Source organism: Argiope bruennichi, chromosome 1 (genome assembly GCF_947563725.1).
Source record: "Argiope bruennichi chromosome 1, qqArgBrue1.1, whole genome shotgun sequence".
NCBI lineage: Eukaryota > Metazoa > Arthropoda > Arachnida > Araneae > Araneidae > Argiope > Argiope bruennichi.
Window position 1 is genome coordinate 16,242,593 of NC_079151.1, and position 20,783 is coordinate 16,263,375.

The window sequence follows — 20,783 nt, forward strand, 5'->3', positions numbered from 1 at the left end:
GAAAAATAAAGTTTTGCTTTTATTATTATTATTATTATAAGCAAAAATATTTTAGAGCCCACAGAACTACATAGAGTTTTTAAAAAATTATTTTTACATTATTACTATTATTATTTAGATTAGGTATTTGCAAAGAAAATAACAGATTATAAATGGCTTTTATATGACATGTGTGGTTATTTATAGTATTTGTTTATGAATAATTGTGAATTATCAAATAACTGTTATTCAAACACATCAAAGCAATTGGCTCTTATATCTTGTCATGAATCTTAAACTTTTAAGCATAACTATGCTGTTTGTGATAAATTACAATTACATGTACTATGATTTTTAATTTTTTTATTGATTTTATTAATCAATTTAATACATTTTATTGATAAATGCCAATTTAATTAAATTCATTTGTTGTTTTTTAATACAAATTTTCAATTACTAACTTGGATAATTCTTAATGACATTTAATAATTATATATTATTTCTATCATTATATCTACTCTCAAATTTCTATCAATATTAGGACTAGCAAAAGATTTGATGAATATTAGTTTTAAAAAGTATAATAACAGAAACTATAAGATAGAATAAATTAATGAACATTTAAAATGATGTTCTATGATTTGTGTTCCACATCTATCACATGAATATATGCTGTTTACGTGCCTTCATATACTGAAATCTTTTGCAATCAAAAAGCATTTGTATAGAACACTCGCTTTTTTTTTTATCATGGATGAAAACCGATTTACATTTATCAGTGAATGAATATAGTTGTGAAATAAAATGGTGCATTATTGCATGTTCATATATGAGCAGTAAACAATGATAATAGAATTAATATATACTTATAAAGAAATGCTGGAATATAAGTGCAAAAAGAATAAAGATCAGTCAATTTTTTTCTATTTTTATCTGTATGATATTGATTCTAATGTTAAAATTAATATTTCCTTTAAACATATTTATATATATATATATATATATATATATAGAGAGAGAGAGAGAGAGAGCACAATATTAAGAAAAAAGGTGTTACCATAAGAAATTTTTTTTTAATTTTTAATATTAGGCAATCTCTCATGCATATATTAAGGAGTATCTTTTAGTGTTTGTTACAAATTTTAAACCGATATTTTTAGTTTTCATACACAATGATTCACAGCTAGACGGGGGTTTTTTTTTTCTTTCGCCATTGCACACAGACAATATATTTTTAAATGCTCAATAGTAAACTAAAATTTATCTAGTCACCTGTAAATTTAGCGAGTCTTGATATGTAACATCCAGTACACTTCCTAAATTAGGCATCAAGGCATGATAATCTTGTAACATAGTAAGAAGATCAGCAATCTGTCTCATTAGTATTCCAAAAGCTCTAGCCAGGGAAACTGATGTTGTAACAGATGAAGCAGAACAGTCTTGAGTTACAGTTGCCGAAACTGATGCAGTTGTACCAGCAGCTCGTCGAAGAGAAGATGGATCAATATATATTAACCCACTTGAGCCTTCGAGACAAAAATACAATGAGAAAAACTGAAAATAAATGCATGAAATTTCTTTTCCTGTCTGAACAATTCATTTTGAAAAAAACATTTTATATTTGCTAAGTTTTGAAATAAAATGAATAGTAAGATGAAAAAAAAGTGATCTTAAAGGCTTTTTTTTAGTTAGGAATAGGTTTCATAGTTAATTTCCTTACAATTACAAATTCTGTATAGTAAAAATAATACATTGAGAATAAATAAAAAAACTAAGTACATTTAAATTAACATACTCAAATTATTTTATCTTTATTATCTGTTTCATAAAACCAAAATTTAATTTTAAATGTTGCTTTGTAAATACAATGGAACTCCAGTTTTCTGTTTTCCAATTCACATACTATTTTGTTTCTTGCATTACTATGCATTTAGTAAATTCCTAGCAAAATAAAAATATGAAATAAAAAATTTGTTACTCCTAGTCCCTTACATATTAACTAATATGATATAAATTTGATTTTTCAAAAATTAAAGAATCTGAAAACTTCACAGAAATTTATTTTTGTTTTTACATGTAATTTTTTAAAAATATTTTATAATGAACCAGATTCAAATAGGGAAAGAAAAAAAATACTGATTCTGATTCAAAGGATTCAATCCTCTAAGCACAGGATCTTTAATGGAGAAGCACTGATAAGGATACAAAGATTCCTTTCAATTGTGTTAAGTTACTAGACTCATTTTCCTCTATCAACAATCAAATTGCCCATCACTAATGGGGTAACTAAACAGGACAATTTAATAACTAGTCAAAAGATATCCAAATTGTTTATTTGTGTAAATTACCCACATGATTATTAATGAAGAGATTATTAACTAGGTGAGCTATTGCCCAGTCTATCATAAATTTTATCTTAATATAATCTTACTTCTAAAAACAAAGTTTATAAACTTGGGCAAATTATATTATATATAGTAGTTTCTTACTTTCCAAGATTGTTTTTTAAAATCAGTTTTCTATTTTCCTATTAGAATTCCATTGCATGCTAAAGCTTACCTATTAACTTACACCAAAAAAAGAATCATAAGTTTTACCATTCATTCCAAATATAAAGGTAGTTTAGAGGATGGGTCCAATTTTGCACACTTGGTTGCCTCTTCAGTCTCTCATATCCAAGATATGCAATACAAATTGACATCCATAGTGGGAGAATTAAAAAAGTGAATTTCGACATACCCAACCTACCAGAAGAGGGAATGGATCCACGACTAGTTTCTCTTTGACGTAAAGCCCACTGCATGTGTTGGGGAGCCAAATTTGGTCTTGGCCCTGAAGAACCACTATTACTTCTACGTTCCAACTGTTCGTCCATAAATGCTTCTTCTGTATCTGGTTCAGTCTCACCAGCTTCACTTTCCTCTTCATCCTCAGCATTTGAAGATTCTGCAGAATCATCCTCAGAAAAATAAGGGAGACTTGTAACACCTAAAAGAAGTACAAAAAATAAAAAAAATTGAATTTTAAGTAAAAATTTCTCATACAATCACAAATTAAAACTTGATACTTATTTAAACAAGCCCATTATTAAAATATTTTCAAAATGTATAAAAAATTCTGCCCATTCTTTTAAACTTATTTAATAATTATAAAAAATAAAGTTCCATAAATGCCCAACTATATAAAATATTCAAGAACTTAAATTTTGCAATTCTCAGAAAATTTGTTTGCAGAATGTAGTAACACAATTTGTAGGATATTTGTAGGACAATGTTAAATTACAATAAAATTCCAATTGTTAAATAAAATTTCCAATAAAATTACAATAATCTATATGTTGAAAATTTACAAATTCTGATTTGTTCATTAAGGAATTTTTTTTAAAAAACAATTACAAATACATTTCCAATAGAGAAAAATTATACAATATTTCTTATTTGAAATCTTTACAATTTATCTTTAATACATGAAGCAAACATTTATGGCATGTAGCAAAGAACTTATTTGATGGCATTTTTCAATTTATACTAGAAAGAACAAAATTAAAAGAAATTGATTTTAAATAATCATACTCCAAAAAACCTATTAAAGAATAACAAAGACCAAACAGTGATGGATAAAAATCAACAATTAAAAAATATTTAATAAGGAGGGAAAGACTAAATATTTTTAAATACAATAATAAGGATTTCAAAAAAAAAATTTCAGCCACAAAAAACATTTTTTTAAAAAATAGTTGTATTTAATTTAAAAAAGAAAAAAAATTCATACAATAATTATACTAATAAAAATAAATTATGAAAGAACTTATCCATAAACACACACATCTTATCTCAAACATGGATAATACTTCCTTTGGTGAAATTTCAAAGCAATAAACTATACACTGGAAAAGTACCCAAATATATTTCAAGTGGAGATAGTGTACATTACAGCCAACATTATCATCACTGACAAGGGGCAAAAAAATGCAATAAAAATGTTTGATATGTTAATTTTACAAAAATTAACTTTACCAAAACTTGTTTTAAAAAGTTTATGCTTCTTATTCTATGTTACTACTGAAATTAAAAATTCTATTTAATTGAGAATCTAACTAAAAAACCATGTCAAAAATGCAAGAATGATTGCTATAAAAACATATTATATATATATATATATATATATATATATATATATATATATATATATATATATATAAAGAAAAAAATTTATAAAAATAAATTCAATAAAATGCTGAAATTTTATTATTGAATAATAGTATAAAATTATTAATTTTTTTCCAGTTATGCTATGTTAATTTCATTTGTAACCAATTAAATTAAATTAGCATTTGGATATGGTTTTATTTATTACAAAGGCAATGAATTCTCTAAGGAAATTATTGTATCAAAATAATTGTATAAATAATGTATTGTATAAAATATTATACAGCCCAAAATACTGAACTGCATTCAAGGAAAATTTTGATATAGTTAAAAACAAATATATCTATACCAAATGAAATAATGTTTTTCAAAAACTGGGAAAGAATAAATGGATAATTAATTTCTGAGGATCAGTTAAAAATAATCTTTAAATGAAATTGTTAAAAATTATAAAGCTATTGGATGGAAATTGCTAAAATTATAAATATATAGGGCGAGTGGCTCTTATTTCATAAACAAAATAAGTAACTATTAACACAAACATAACCCATAAATCCCCACTGCTAATTTTTTTTTTATTTCGTCAAGTCATCAGCTTTATTAATACATAATTTCACATAAAGATCAATTTCACTTTTAATTTAATTTTGAATTTAATAATGTCAAATTATACTAAAAATACTACATTTAGAAAGATTCAATTTAAATACTCTGCAATAGCATCACCCTAAAACCTTCAGAATAATTTTCTTTCAAAATTTAATCAGTTTTAATTTTGTAATGAGAAATCTAAATACAAAAACCAAGTATTAATTATACCATCATTAGAATAAAATTTTTAACTTCAAATGAACGTGAAGCCATTCTAGATAAAAAATAAAAATGCAATGTTGACTGAAGATTATAGCTAAGTACATAAGTTTCATATCTTATGGTAAAAAAAAAAAAAAAAAAAAATGATTAAATAATCAAATATTCAGTTTATATTATATTTAAAAGTAGATAAAAAAAATTCATTGAAATTCTTTTGGAAATTTTAAAAACTTTCCAAAAATAGAAATCAAAAAAGCTGCCACTGAATAGTTATACTCAGTTTAAACAAGATGAAAACAGATAAGGCTAACTTTCTTAATGTTTATTTATCTAAAGTTTAAATAAATATTTAGGACTGTGTACCAGGCACACATCTCAAATTTCTTAAAAATAAGTCATATCTATAATATACAAGTAAATATCCAACAAGCAAAATTATTCAAGAAGTTCATCACAAAAAATAAAAGCAGAATTATCAATATTTAAAAGAAGAATTTCCTTTCAAAAGTTCCTAATTTATTTCTAGTTGTTTTAAGTTCACTGGAATTAAAAAAAAAGTTTGTAAAATGAAACTGTTTCAATAAACAAGTGAAACAGAGATAAAAAAAAATATTGATCTGAATGACTATATTATGACTGATATTGATTAAAAATATTTCATACATTTTTGGCAAGAAAACAACCCATCAAAGACTACATGCCAGTTAAAAAAGATATATCATAATTCCACCATGCCTCTAATTATATTTCTCAAAAAGAAAACTTCTCACACCATAAAAGTGCATCACTATACTGAATATGCATTTTAAAGTATCACAATGCATATGATACAAAATTCTGCACCAAATTAGCTTTAAAAACGATAAATAAAAATAATTTATTCCCATAATATAATAAGGATAGAATTTAAAAATTGATATTAGTTTCAACATAGCCCAGAGAAGTTATTGCGAGGAAATTTGCAAGTACACATATTTTCCAGCGGAATCTCAAATGAGAAAAATCAGCTTCTTATTCCATGATGATGATGTCATGTCCGTGTTACAACGGAAAGGGGGTACAGTAGCTTCTGAGGGTAAAGACCCCTGAACACCCGAGGGCAGAAGCTCAAATGAATTCTAGCTCAAATGAAGACGAAACTTGCACATTCTCTTGCACAACCCCTTTCTACAGGGGGGCACATTCACACACCTCACAGATAGAACACAGATGAAGAACAACCATGCCCGAACCGGGATTCGAACCCGGGATGCCCAGATAACAGGGAAGATGAGCTATCCCTATGCCAGGACGCCACTTTTTGTTCCATTTTCAGAATATATGTAAATACTTCAAGAAATTATTAATGAACTACAGATCCAGCAGTAAAACTAAAACACAATAATTGAAAGAAGCTTATATCTAATGTTTAATTTTAAAATAAATCTTCATTAAATCTCTGATTATGTTTACTGATTTTAAACTTGCAATTCAAAAACAAGAGATTTCTGCAAGTGATTTATAAAAATCTTAACTATCTTAACAAAAGGGGGAATTTATTTTAATCTGGAAAATTTGGATTCATTTCCTTTGCACAAGTCTTCTCAGAAACAGCATTACTGCATCATACATCCAACAGAAGTTTCCACTTAATACTTACTAGATGAAAACGATTGATCTTGAGCTCGGAACAGTTTCCATTTCCTAGCTTTCTTCAATATTGCACCACTGGATCCTAAGATAAGAGACATCAAATTAATGCTACACTCATTTCCTTGCCATCAGTTCATCATTAAATCATTTTCATACATTTGCATTCCCTTCTGACGCTTGTATTGTTCATTCATGTTTCCATACTTCACAATTGGAATTTTATGAAATAATCAAATAAGCCTTCTTTCTTCAGTTTATAACAAAAATTTTATATATTAGGAAGTGGGTTCAGAGCTTGATCAGTAGACAATATGATAATTGATCCAATCGATTTCCTCCAATATAAGATTGTCATGAATTAATATTCAAACATATGATCTCCACTGCTCATCAAAGCCTTTCTACTTGAAGCTAAAGCTGCTTTATTTCAGATTTGAAAAACTTGAAATTCTTCAAAGAAATTAAATTCTTCATTAACTTCTCTAAAAGAGAAAAACCTGAAAATATAATGTATAATGTTGAAGATCTGTTTACAAAAACAAGATCTTTAATTCAAGGAATATACTGCCTCACATTCAGCAGATTGTAATTGTATCATGACAATCTAAAAATAAATAACCTTAGATGCACACAACACAGAATATTTCAAAGAGGTACATGTAAAGGATGCAGTAAAATTTTTCAAAACCCAAAGAAAAATCATAGTACACACCAAAATATCTCTCATGATGTACTGAAGAGCCAGAAATGAAATGCAAAGATGCTACCATGTTTAGAAATGTATATTCTTCAAATTGGAAAAAGCAAATGTCATCTAGGCAGAAGTTCTGCAAATTATATACACATTTTCCTTTTCCATATTGGTAGGCAGCTTCTTCTTTTCATAAAGTATAACAATGATAAGCTGCTGTGCATTCTCTGGAAAAGATTCAAATAACTGTAAGTGGTAGCTTTTATTCTCAGTCATTGCCTCTTCTTTACCAAATAATTAGAAAGTAAGTTTAATCTGTCATTTTGAAACAAAGATGTTTTAATAAAACAAACCAAATAGGAATAAACCGAAACTAGATTAAGAGAATGGAGGAATAAGTATACCCTCCTCTCTTAACATCCATAAAATATCAAAGGAAGGACATTTGACCCTATCAGATTTAAAGTGCATCATAGCTACTTGACCAACACATCTATAATGGAACCAGGAAACTTAAATGCATTGGTCTTAAAGATAAGATTCAAATAGGAATGGTATTTAGTTAGTGAATTTGTTACAAAAGTGTTGATGACTTTGCATTACATTTTAGAGCATGCTTTCTAGGTTTAAAATTCTTTGTTTTGGTAATACCACCATCTCTTAATGATTGTCACAAACTTTTTCTAATCTCTGACAGATTTAGAATCTAACTACCATATTTAAATAAATTCTTTACCTAATACAAATTCTATCAGCATTTTAGGAAGGGAGGGAGTTTTATAAACCAATTTATTAGCAAATACCAATTGTGAAGCAGAAAAATAAAATTTGCAATTAATGTTTCATTCATTTAAATTCATCAAGAATAAAGCTTTTTAGCTCATTTTTATAATTGAAAGAATATAAAATCCAACAATCTTTTTTAAAAATTAAAAAGAATTTATCTACAATACAACCACAAATAAAAATAATAAAGAAAAGCTAAAAGAAAAAAAAATTGTACCATGTGGTAAAAACAAACTATACTGAGTCGAGAAGAAATTCAAAAGCTGATACAGCAAAATCCTGCACACAAATCTATCAGAAGCAAACAACAAAAGAAAAAAAGAAAGTATGTTAAATTCAGGCACACTAAAATTTATATTAACCAATGAAAAATAATAATATATCAGTACAGAGAATTGAATGATGAAATTTTCTACATTCACAGAAATTTACAATATTCAATATGGATAGTGTTAATAATTTTTAGGAAAGGAATAGCAAGGGCCAAAAAAATACTGAAGTATTTAATGACTCAACTTTCTCTTAAACCGCTATAAAATATCAAAATTGAATTGAAAACTAAAACTGCAATTGAGAACTAAGAAAATTTAATTTTTCCACTAAATATCAATGAAAAAAATTATGCACAGTAAATATTAAAATACTACTTAAAAATGAAAGAATCGTTCATTCATGTTTGGAGAATAATGATAAGAGGTTCCTCAAAACAAAGATGAACTGACAAATTTGATTTCAAGAAACTATTCGAAATCTGAATAATGTAAATAGTACATTAACTAACTTAACAATCCTACCCTCTAAAAGCAAATTTCTTTTTAAATGATATGCACAGCTTTATCAAATCCAAAATCAACTTCAAATTTTTAAAAACATGTCCAACAAAACTAAGTTGCATTCAGACACCTCTAAAATAAAGTTTATTTAAGTTTAAACATCTTAAAATCCACTTGGAACTACAGAGCAGCTATTAATATTTTATATCAACATTCTCCAAATAATTTTCTTAATTTATTTTTTTTAAACTTCTGCTTAGTTTATACCACCAAATAACTAATAATACATAGCTGCCATCTTTAAATGTAACATATGCATTTTGCAATCAAATGTTTGTTAATATGCACGAAATTCAATCAGGAATTGTGTATCTGATAAAGAAAGCAATGCATATTCACTGACATTGTAGAAAACAATGTATATCAGTGAATAACTTTGTAGAATGGCTCATTCATTTAGTGATTCAAAACACAAAATTTATGTTGATCAAATTATAAGTCATTCTTTTTCCCAAAAAATAACACGAAAATGATACGATGAAAATAAATGGCTTTTAAAACTTATGAAGGGGAGAAAATTATAAGGGAGAAAAGAACTCTTCAATATTTTTAATATTTGTACTTAATGTTTATGAAGTTACTTATGTTACTGAAAAATTAATACTTGTACTTAATGTTTATGAAGAGAAATTTCTTAAACATAGTAAAATTAATATTTTTGTATATCCACCCCCTCCTCTAAAATTAGCCTTTATAATATATTTAAAATAGATACAGAACTGATATAAAACAATGAATTCAAGCCTGCATACATTGCATTATTTTCAATGTGATACTCTAATTTTATGAAAACAATAAATTGAGTCATTCTGAAAAATCATGACCAACTTTTCCTTCTTTAAATAGTACTAAAATAAGCATGAAAAAGGAGTTTAAATAAAAAAAATAATGAAATAATGTTAATAAATTTTTATAATCCAAGGTTTTACATAAAAATCAGTGAACAGTCCAGAGATAAATTTCAGTCAATTCAGAGTCAATTCAGAGATAAATTTTCAATTTTTTTTAATACTACATTTAATAGGAAACAAATTATCTTATTACTCTGAGAGAACTTCAGCATTTTAAAAATCATGCATTTAAAAAATAAATCTAAGTTGAATATATACAATTTCTTTTACTTTTCTCATATGAATTGCAATAACAGAGCACAATAAAGTTTGAAAATGCTCATGAATATTTCTATAATAAAATTATTAAAAGAACTGAATGGAAGAAACTTACTGAACAATACTGAATGGAAGAAAATTGTAGAGTCTAATATGAGGAATTATGCACATTGAGAACTGATCTTGAACCAAGAAAACAACTAGTGCATACTGCATGACTAAAGAATTTATGAATGATACTAAAACATTTGAAGAAATTTTAAGGAAACTAGTATAATAAGCAAAGAAATACAATAACTGCATTTCTTCCGGATACAATGAAATAGAAATGCACAATAAAATTGAAAAATGCCACCAAGAAATGAATGCGATAAACAAAATATTTTAGCCAGCATGCATAGCATGTTTCATACTTTAAATGTTATTAACATTTTTTTTAATTCAATTAATTTAGTTTTAAATAAAGATGTTAAAAGAATGTACTTTCTTTAAATGAATCTTAAACTATTTGCTCCAAAAAGCAAAGAAAGAAATAAAAATTTAGAAAAAGAAATTTTTGAAAATCATACATACAAGTAAATTTTACTAAAATCTCTATATTAGCAGGCCAGAAGACAAAGGTAAATATTTGTTTCAAGATAAAAAGAAAATTTAATTCACTCTCTCCTCCTTGGATTTTATAAAAGTTGAAACTATGAGGATAACAAGTATTGTAACTAATGATAGCTCTTTAATGAGTTTTTATATGCATAAGTCAAAAAAAAATTTTTTTAAAGGAATTTGAATGAAACAAACATTGTAGCAAAAATTGATATACCTAAAAAGGAAATTCTTTGTATTTTAAAAAAGATTCATTTGCAGATTAATATTTTTGTTTAATTTTTAATTGAAATTCTAATTAAAATTTTGAAAAACTCTTTCTTAGTGAGTATTTATCAAAGAAATAAATGTCAAATTTGATAGTTTATGCCCAACTGTCAAAGCATCAAAGATTTGATATCATGCAATTTAAAATAGTATCTACCATACAACATGTTAAAATAATTGGTTAAAAGTTTAAAAAAAAAAAAAAATCAGTCTTTTAAGCAATTACAATTATATATATATAAAAAAAAAAAACTTTCATTACAAAAATTGTTCTGTATGATTAGGGTTTAATTCAATTTATTTTACTATCTTCAACTGCAAAGAAGTTACGGAGAAATAAAAATTTCATCCACCCAAACATCATTTTCACCCACTGTTTTAGATGACTCACCTGCAAACTCAACCATAATTTTCATCCTCTTCCCTGTAACATACCATCAGCTGACTCAAATGTAATCAAAATTACTCTATGTTCATATGAAAATTTGAACAAAAGGCTATATAATCTTTGGCAAGAGACAATTTTGGCTTCCAATGACCCAAAAAAAATTTAAGACACCAGACATTTTCTAGTACTCAGAAGAACTAGAAAATTTAGTTCTAGTAAAATAGTACTAGGACTATTGTAACATTCCTAGAAGAAATCTTAAATATAATTTCCCATCAAATTTCATTACATTATGCAAGAAAGCCTAAAAGAAATGGGTGCTTTTAAAAATTGAGAGGAGATTTGTGATCTCTCTATACTACACAATTTAATATCTACTATACTGTTATGAACTCAATATTATGTGCTATGGTACAACTGGTAAAATGAACGAGTTCCAGAATAAATACAATATGTCTTCAGATGTTACTTCAATATTAAATATCGTGATGAAATTCCCCCTCAAATGATTCCCAATAGATTAAATATATGAAGGCAATAATAATTATAATAGGAATTAAAATATATAATGGCAAAAGTTTTGGTGTTTTTTTAGAGGGTGTTATCACATTTGCTGTTAATTCAGTGTTTATGTTTTTATTCAGTATTAATTTGATATGTTTGAAAGCATTCTAGAATCAAAATGTACAGAAATGAATTAATAAGAAAAAAACATGTTTTAGTACAATACTCATACTATTAGAGATCATTAAAACATCATTTATCCAATTATTTTGTTGTGTTGGTGATATCCTGCAATCCACCACAATGTTGGTGATATCATTGGCCACAAGATTTCTTCATGAGGTGCTCCCCCCCCCCTCCAAACATTTCAAGATATTTGAAATCACATGTGCATGATGGGAAGCCTCAAAGAATTGGAGACCCTTACATTAGAATGAATTTTAAAAACTAAATGAAGAAAAATTAGGAAGAATGATACAACCTTCCAAGAATGGCTTAAATGTCATAGTAAGCAAAAGTGGCCATCATTTGAAAATAATGCATTATATTATTTCCCACATTTAAATATTTTAAGTGTTGTGGTATAAGAATTATTTCCATGGTACTAAATATTTTTAAAGATAATCTATAAGTAATGGTTCTTCAAATGGAAGGGGGAAAAATCCTGTTCCATGAAACAGATTGTGTATATGGATAATTTTTTTTTTTTTTTTATGAAAATAAAAATTTTGACAATAGTCAATTTCTTTATATAATTTAATCTGTACATTTACTTCAACATTCACATTCGATTTAAACACTTGTTAAAATTTCTTAACTTATTTCACTGTCAAGTTTTTTTATTTTCATTAATTAATTTCATAATCCAGCAACTATACAAATATTTTATATAAGTCAATCAATTTTTGTACTATCACAACATAATATTATAACGTTACATTACTCAACCAATGTCAAGTGAACTATAGAAAACGTCTTCTAAAAAAATGAAACAAGCAAATAATTTTTTAAGTTATTACCTGCATCAGAACCTACAGTTGCGCCACCAGTTGTGGTACTTCTTTGTGCACTTGTATTATCCTGGTTGCTTTGATAGGATGCACTATCTGGATTACTATCACTGTCACTGTCACTTTCTATAAAAGATTTCACACGATTTTAAAAGATAAAATTAATGGGTAAATGGAAAATCAAAAATTTATTTTTTAAAAAAGTATTAAATGCAGGATGACTACAAAATTTGAGGAAAAAAAATTTCCCTGACTTTTCCTAGACCAAATTCACAACATTCCCTGATTTATAGCTGTTAATTACATCAGTTTCTAACTTTCTGCTTACAAGAACAACACTTTTCAATCCTTTTTGAAATTCAAATATTGAGACATTTCAATTACTTTTGTAGCGAATACAAATTACTTGTCAATGTACGAATGATACAAAACACAGAATTCTAGTCTTCAAAAAAACTGCTTAATGGATTTTAGAATGGTTCAGACTACTCAGAGTCCCCACTCCCAAAAAACAGCATACATTTGTAACTACATCCAATTGTCTGCAAGCAAAATAACTCAAACTAACTTCAATTGAGTTAGAATGATAAAATTTGTATGTAAACTAAAACATTAATTTGAATAAAATTTTGAACAAAATCCATTAAAAAAAGTTTGACCACCCTTGCAAATATGATAAATAAAAACAACAACAAAAATGTGTGAATTTTTTGCACTTGCTTAATCATTAGTTATTTTAGATTTTCAAACTTCAGATTTTTCAGAAAATTGTAAGAATCTGCCTATTTCTAAGGGAAAAGAGAGAGAGAGAAACATTAAATTTGGTTTCTACAAATACATTGTTCTACATTTATCGAATTATATTTTATACTATAAGATACTTTGGACTACACAATACTTAACATTTTTTTAAAAACATATTAATAAACTAAACTGTGTGAACATGCGATACTAAATTTTTTTAACATAACTATAAACTGTGTGATAAGGGTTGCGAAAATTGCTTCAAAACCAAAGGGGGGGAAAATTAGCACTATGAGTGCTAATTTGACAAACTGTAGTAAAAATGATAAGAGTAATAAATACTCTCCCAATTGTGTTTTATCGATTAAGATTTAAAAATCCAAATGTATCAAGCTTAGCATGTTATCATACTATGATTTTACAAACTAAAGATTCAAAGTTGTTTATATATAAATGAGTTAGTTGTAAGGAGGAAGAATACTGAGGGAATCATTTAAAAGATATTCTGAAATATCCTCTGTTTAATCACAGAAATTTTTAAATGAGTGCTCAAAATTAAGCCACTGAATATATAAATATGTGTTAACCCACCAGTTGCTTATCTCATGATTTCTGCAGGTTGGCAATCCATTTTCTATTGCATCCAATGTTTTTCACTGTTTAAAGTGTTTATTTTAACAATTACAGATTTTTATAATATCGTATTATTATTATTGTGTAACATAAGTATCAGTTCAACTAGTTAGAAAAATATTTGAACTTATTTGCAAACATTGCATCTAAATAGTGATTTTAAAAACTCAATTATCTCAATCAATAATCTCATTTCAAAGTTACTTAACTGAACAGCTAAGAAATGATACAAGCTTCCTTACAAATAATAACTATTTGTAAAGAATTATAAAAAAAAAAAAAAGATTTAACATTCCTACAATCAATTTGCACAGCAAACAAATTTTATAACATTAAAATGGAAAAAATGTTTTAATGCAGATCTCATTTTAAAGTCATAATAATCAGACAACTGCAATTTTCTAATGACCATTAAAGTTGACCATTGTTACATGAAGAGTCCATCTAATGACCATTGTTTCATGAGAAGTAGTTCTATATATACAAATAAAAATAATAAACAGTCACTCAAAAAGTGGACATTGAAAATCAACTGCATGAATTCATAATTTTTGTGACGATTTCGAAAACTATTTTTGGTTTGTGCATACTTTTTCAGATTCTAACAGGTATGGTCTCATTAAAAAATTTTATTACATCACAATTCATTTTTTCCCACATTTACACATTTATTTTGTGATTTCAATAAATACACTAATTTTCTTTGAGTGAAAAAAGCTTTAGATAAATGTATAACAGTTTACAAGAAATTGATGAAATTTATTAAGACATTTAACATAGCATCATTTTTCCAAAATCCTAAATTCTTGAATAATAATAAATCATCTGCAAAAGGGGGGGGGGGCTGACAACGGGAATGGAAAAAATTTGAGATAATAGTTAACTTTGAGATACTTTGTTACTTGGTTAAAATTATCATTAATGATTATACTATATATAAAAGATTTTTTTCCTCCATTTAGGAATTACACATCGTGATTATTTTATTTTCCCCCAGTTCACTACAACTAAAATTATACATTTAAAAAATATATAACATTAATCTAATTTTCTCAAAAAAAAAAAAAAAAGTTACCCTCATCGTTTTGTTCTGGAGGGACATTATCCTGCTCAGATTGATCAGCAGGTTCATCTCTTTCACTCTCCTCTGGGTCTTGATCTTCACTCACTTCTCTTTCCATCACATCCACCTTTATTTAAAAAAATAAACACAAATGTAATTCTGTTTATTAAACGTCAATTTGAAAAAATTTCTTAAAGCAGCTGTCAAGCCTAAATAGCTTGTCAATTTTCTTAGTTTGCTTGTTGTAACACTTGGAGGGATAAAATAATTTTTTCACTTAATTTATTTATTTCAAACTTAATTTCGATTTCTTTCAGTTGAAATAACAATAAAGAAAACAATTCATATCTGACTATAAATTTGTGACTAAATTGGTCTCAAAAAGAATAAAGCTGAATATTTCTTCTTGAAGAAATAAAATTTTCCCAACTTTTCACTTCTACTGTTCCATAATAAAACTAAAGATGAAGTGAGGAAATACAATCTATACTCCAGTGACTTATCTCTTAAAACAAAGCACTATTTAAGATCAATGGAAACTTCATCAAATGTTTCTTGCAATAGATTTACAGAATGATACACAAAGATGTAAGCTTTTCACATGTGACTATCATTCAAAATCATAGCATTCATAGCAAAGGTGGTATCACTGTGCTCTTGAAATGAGCTAAACAGAATCTGTAACATGGCATTTTTAAATCTCAATTCTAAAAAGAATCTTCACTCAGAAAATAGCTTTGCAGCTAGCATAAAAAATTACAAATAAGAAAAACTTAAGCAGTTTTGGAGCTGAATGATTACTTGCATTAAAGAAAGTAGTCAAATGTTTGCTCTAAGCCAAAAAAAATTCAATATGGAAAATATGCTATGAGGTGCAAATTGCACATTTAAATTAATGGTTAATTTTTAGAAAAATAAAAATGATTTCATGCAAAATTTAACCAATATTCATAAAATAAAGTGATCAGTACTTAGTGTATAGTATATAGTTTGCGTTTAAGCTTAGTGTATAGCATAGTTTGCTTTTATGTAATAAAACAAAAACCCATGTAAACATTGTATTTTATTCGTTTTGTAACAAGGTAGATAGTGAGCCTCCTGACTCTTGACGTTTATCCAACATTGTTTGAAATATTTAATAAAAATTATTATTACATAACAATGTGCTTATATTGCAGTTGGCAATGAAATTGATATAAAAATGGAAAAAATTTTAACATCAAATTGAGTTAATGAGTTTAATTGAGCAAATGAGTTTAGTAAACAAAATACTCTCTTCTATATATTTATACAAATATATAACATTTAATATACAAAATTTCTGGGATGTAGTGTTAACTTTATTTTTCTGTGAAATGAAACAACAGCCACATTAGCAAAGCAATGCATCAAATGTCTTCCACATCAAAAAAAGTGAACAAATCAAAGCTGTGGCACTGATCACACCCATAATTACTTACTACTTAAAACTTCATGACTATAAAGAAAAAGAACAAAGTATTTGCATCTATGTCTTCAGCTAATCTAGTTGCATTAAATGAGCAAATAAATGCTTCACTCTGTGTGACTGAAGGTGAATGGAAAATAAGCAACTGCCTCTACAAGCTCTTTGCTTCCAAATATTCTGCATTACATTTGTTTCTGAGCAATTTGAATTTCATTACTTCTTCAAATGAGGAGTACTTATTTAGGTAATACAATAAATATATTAAATTCAAAAATTAAACAATTTGTTCTATATAACAGTTGTGCTCAAAAATTAAACAGTGTGTTAATTATATGCATATTCTTAGGCCACAAAAATTACTTATATGCATCAATAAATTTTACAAAAAAAGTAGCCCAAAATATTATTTTAAACCATATAATAAAATTATAACAATTCTGTTCTTTTGGTGATGCTTAAAAAATTGCAACACTAATTTTCCAAAAAAAATTGGCATTACAAAATAGATCCACAATTCATAATTTTTTCCCTTAAACACATATTTTCATAAAAGAATTTCCTTACTTCCTTTAGTATTATGCAGAAAATTTCATTTAAATTTTACCTCGGGATCTTCATCCTCTCGTTCACGTGAAGAACCATCAGCTCCCATTGAAGACTGAGATTCCACTACAAGACCACTAGTTGTACGGATAGTGAGTTCACCACTGTTGCTGCGAGCCATCATTGGATCTACAGCAAATAGTTCCTCACTTCCCTAGATACCAATAAATAATAATTGAAGATGAATAATAAATAACGATAACCAAAGTATTTCTGAGTTATAGTAAATTCTTTTGATATGAAATAAATTAAAATGAAGAATGTAGAAAAGAGATTTACATGAACAGCATCATTGCTAGATGTAACTAGGGTGAATGGTGCTGTAGGCCTGGTAACACCAAGTCTCACAGGTGCTAAAAGAGCATCAGCAGTCTCGCATAATTCTTCAACAGCAAGTGTAATCAAAGCTTGAAATACTCTCTTGCATTTAGCCAAAGGTTGTGAAGTAGCACTATTACTAAGAAATAAAAAAAAAATTAACCTTCTTATTCTTATATTAACTAACACAAACAAGCTAAAACTCTGAAATGCATGCATACTTGTTTAATCATAAAACATACAAGGAAATAAAAAAATAAATCAATACATCCTTTACTCTTCAAATAGTAAAAAAATAATAGCCATGAAATATTAAACTTGCACATGTTAATTTGATGAAAAAAGCAAAATAAAGATAACTTACTTTTTCTTTTTTGATGTGTTAGGCACCATCTCAACATTTAACACAACAAATATCCTCGCAACAGATCGCACAAAACGTCTTGCAACCATTGTAGCTTCAGCACTTCTTCCTTCTTTGTTATCATTTATTTCTCGAATTAATGTTGTTAACAATGTATCTAGCATCTAAAATTATAAATACAGAAAATTTGAATATTTATGCAAGATAATGGTTATATTACATGAAAAGTTAAAAAGAAAATTTTTAATTAATGTCATTCAAAAAAAATTTTTTTTTTAATCTTTGTAATATGGTTGTTGTTGCAATTTTTTAAAATAGTTGCATCATTAATATGATCACATTTTTGATGCCAGCACCCGAAGTTAGATAACCAGGAAGTTAGATGGACATATAAAAAAACATATTCCCAGTTAGTATGAGAATTCAGATTTTAAAAAAAAATTATTAGTTTTTAGTCCAAAGTTAGCGCATTTAAAAAATTGTATTATGAAATAGTCTATGGTGCCATTAGTCATTGTCAATAAGCAAAAAAAAAAAAAAAAAAAAAACCTGCAGAAAATTATAAACTAAAGAACAGAAATAGTAGGCAGCAGCAACAACAATGCATTTAAGCCACACTAAAGAGTAATTACTGTATCTACTGCTAACAATTAACACAAAAAAAAAAAAAAATGTAACTTGCATAAAAAATATCAATAATGATCTGACTTTTAGCTCCACTGATTTGATGGCCAAAAGGCAAGAAACACAAATATTCTATAATAATTTATACATAAATACAAAGAAGGAACAGATAACATTAGCTTCTTAAGAATGATTTGGTGGCTTCTGCTAGTTCTTGATGGTATCTATGTCAGATATAATCTTGACAGTTCTTAAAAATATAATTGCATGACTTCACATTGTCAAGATTATAGATAAGGTGTTGGAAGAGAACAAGAACAAGATTCACAGTAGATCCTTGGTTCCCAAATTCAAAAGATTTTTAAAACCTAACCCTATTGGAACATGATCTAAATTGTCCACCATGCCCTTCTGCACCACCTGTTAGTTGCAATGAAGCTAGTATTACTTTATAGCCTTTAATACCATCTATTTATCATTTCTAATGAGCCTAGTAACCACATGTGAGGATTACTCTGATAGCTAATTGAAGACACATTAATGCAATTCAGTTTTGTAGTTTTAAACAAAATATTGAGTTGTCCCAATTATTAAAAAATTATAAAACTCAATAAATAAAATTTTAAATTAAGAATATTATGAAAAAATGCACATTAACACTTTAAGTCTAATTTCAGTTTGTTTATATCATGAAAACATAAATACTTCATAATGTTAGAGAAAATTTTCTATGCCAACATAAATATGCTGCCAGATAATTTTTCTAATAGCTCCAGTATTCTAAAACATAATGTTGCAATGTTCATAAACAAAATGTTTATGAATAAATCAAATTATAAGAAGCAAAGGCAATCTGATAAAACCTATAATACTGCATTCCCGCAATGCAATTTTATATGTCAATAATATCAATAAATACTTTTATTCAAAAAAAAAAATTTCAAACAAAAAGATTAGTAAAAATAATTTGACAAAAATATACATCATATAATACAAAGACAAAAAAAAAAAAAAAAAAACAGAACAGAAAAAACAGAACTACTCACCTCTGAAGTGCATTTAGTTAGGAGACAGTGAGTAAATTTGTCAAGTAAAGCTGTTCCATTTTGTTGGCTAAGATAAGCTTGCTCTTCATACATGAAACCAAATGATGATTTAAGAGAAGACTGATCATCCCCTTTCCAACCTGTCAAAATAGTAGATTTTACAGCATTCCAATCATTCAGCAGACGTTCCAAAGCTTTACGAGAGAACTTGGGTGGTTCCATGTCATGGTCGGGCATATCCGCTTCAGCTGCTAAATAAAAATCAAAAATTTTAGCAAACAAAAATACATAAATATTTTTCAATAATAACTTTCTTACACTAGCTTTACAAAAAATAACTATAGTCATAAAATTTTAAAATAAACCTGCTTAATAATTTTTGAATAAACCTGTTTTTTAAAAAATGCAAAGGACTTTAATTTAGAAATTTTATTTATAACTAGGAATGTGTGAAGAGTTTGAAATTCTATCTAGAATATTATATATAATTTTTATTATCTTTATAAAAGTGGAATGATCATAAAAGAATATGTCAACTCAAAAGATCAATTTTTTTTACTTATCTAAAAAAACTATACAATTACAAAAAGAAATATAATTTTTATCTTTAAAAAATACTTAAAATTAAATAGATACAGGTTTATTTTTAATAGGATTAATTTTGACAATTGTTTAAATAAAAACAATAGAAAAGGGCAAAATGTAAAAACTGCATGAATTGTTGTAATAAATCAATGAAAATCGCTCCTTCGTTATATTGTTAACATATTTCCAAAATGAATGTGTCAAACAAAATAAATCTATCAGATCTCATAACATGATTAAAGCTAATTATGATTGATCAAATTTAGCAAATTTAGTTCAACATAAAGCTTAATAAAATAAAAAATAAATAAAAAAAAATATAAAAAGTTGGAAGCATATATGTAGCCTAGATGCTTAAGATGTCAGCTCACTGAAAATACAAAAATTAAAATTGAAAAATGTAATAAAATTTAGCACATATTGGAAATAACTTTCTAGTAATTTCTCTTTCAATTAAAGAAATTTTTTCTTTAAAAATTAATACAATACATTTAATACACATCAAAGACATATTTCAGCTAATGTCATTCACAATATTGACATTTTTAATTTACAATAATGCAGCAATACATTTTCATTTTATTTATTTAAATTTT

The 20,783-nt window shown here is 26.6% G+C and overlaps 1 protein-coding gene across 5 annotated transcripts in view; it reads right to left on the minus strand.

Annotated features, from left to right (window-relative positions):
* LOC129964032 (E3 ubiquitin-protein ligase UBR5-like) overlaps nucleotides 1–20,783 on the minus strand; it is an 82,451-nt gene that overhangs the window by 21,439 nt on the left and 40,229 nt on the right. For 3 of the 5 annotated variants that reach the window (XM_056078707.1, XM_056078721.1, XM_056078700.1), the window contains 9 exons: nucleotides 19,603–19,853; nucleotides 17,933–18,096; nucleotides 17,530–17,707; nucleotides 17,252–17,404; nucleotides 15,213–15,327; nucleotides 12,770–12,886; nucleotides 6,580–6,654; nucleotides 2,719–2,967; nucleotides 1,252–1,505 (listed from right to left, as the gene is read on the minus strand). In XM_056078707.1, the coding sequence (XP_055934682.1) occupies nucleotides 1,252–1,505; nucleotides 2,719–2,967; nucleotides 6,580–6,654; nucleotides 12,770–12,886; nucleotides 15,213–15,327; nucleotides 17,252–17,404; nucleotides 17,530–17,707; nucleotides 17,933–18,096; nucleotides 19,603–19,853 (1,556 nt within the window). The remainder of the gene's footprint in view (nucleotides 1–1,251; nucleotides 1,506–2,718; nucleotides 2,968–6,579; nucleotides 6,655–12,769; nucleotides 12,887–15,212; nucleotides 15,328–17,251; nucleotides 17,405–17,529; nucleotides 17,708–17,932; nucleotides 18,097–19,602; nucleotides 19,854–20,783) is intronic. The other 2 variants (XM_056078729.1, XM_056078714.1) reach the window with 2 other exon arrangements.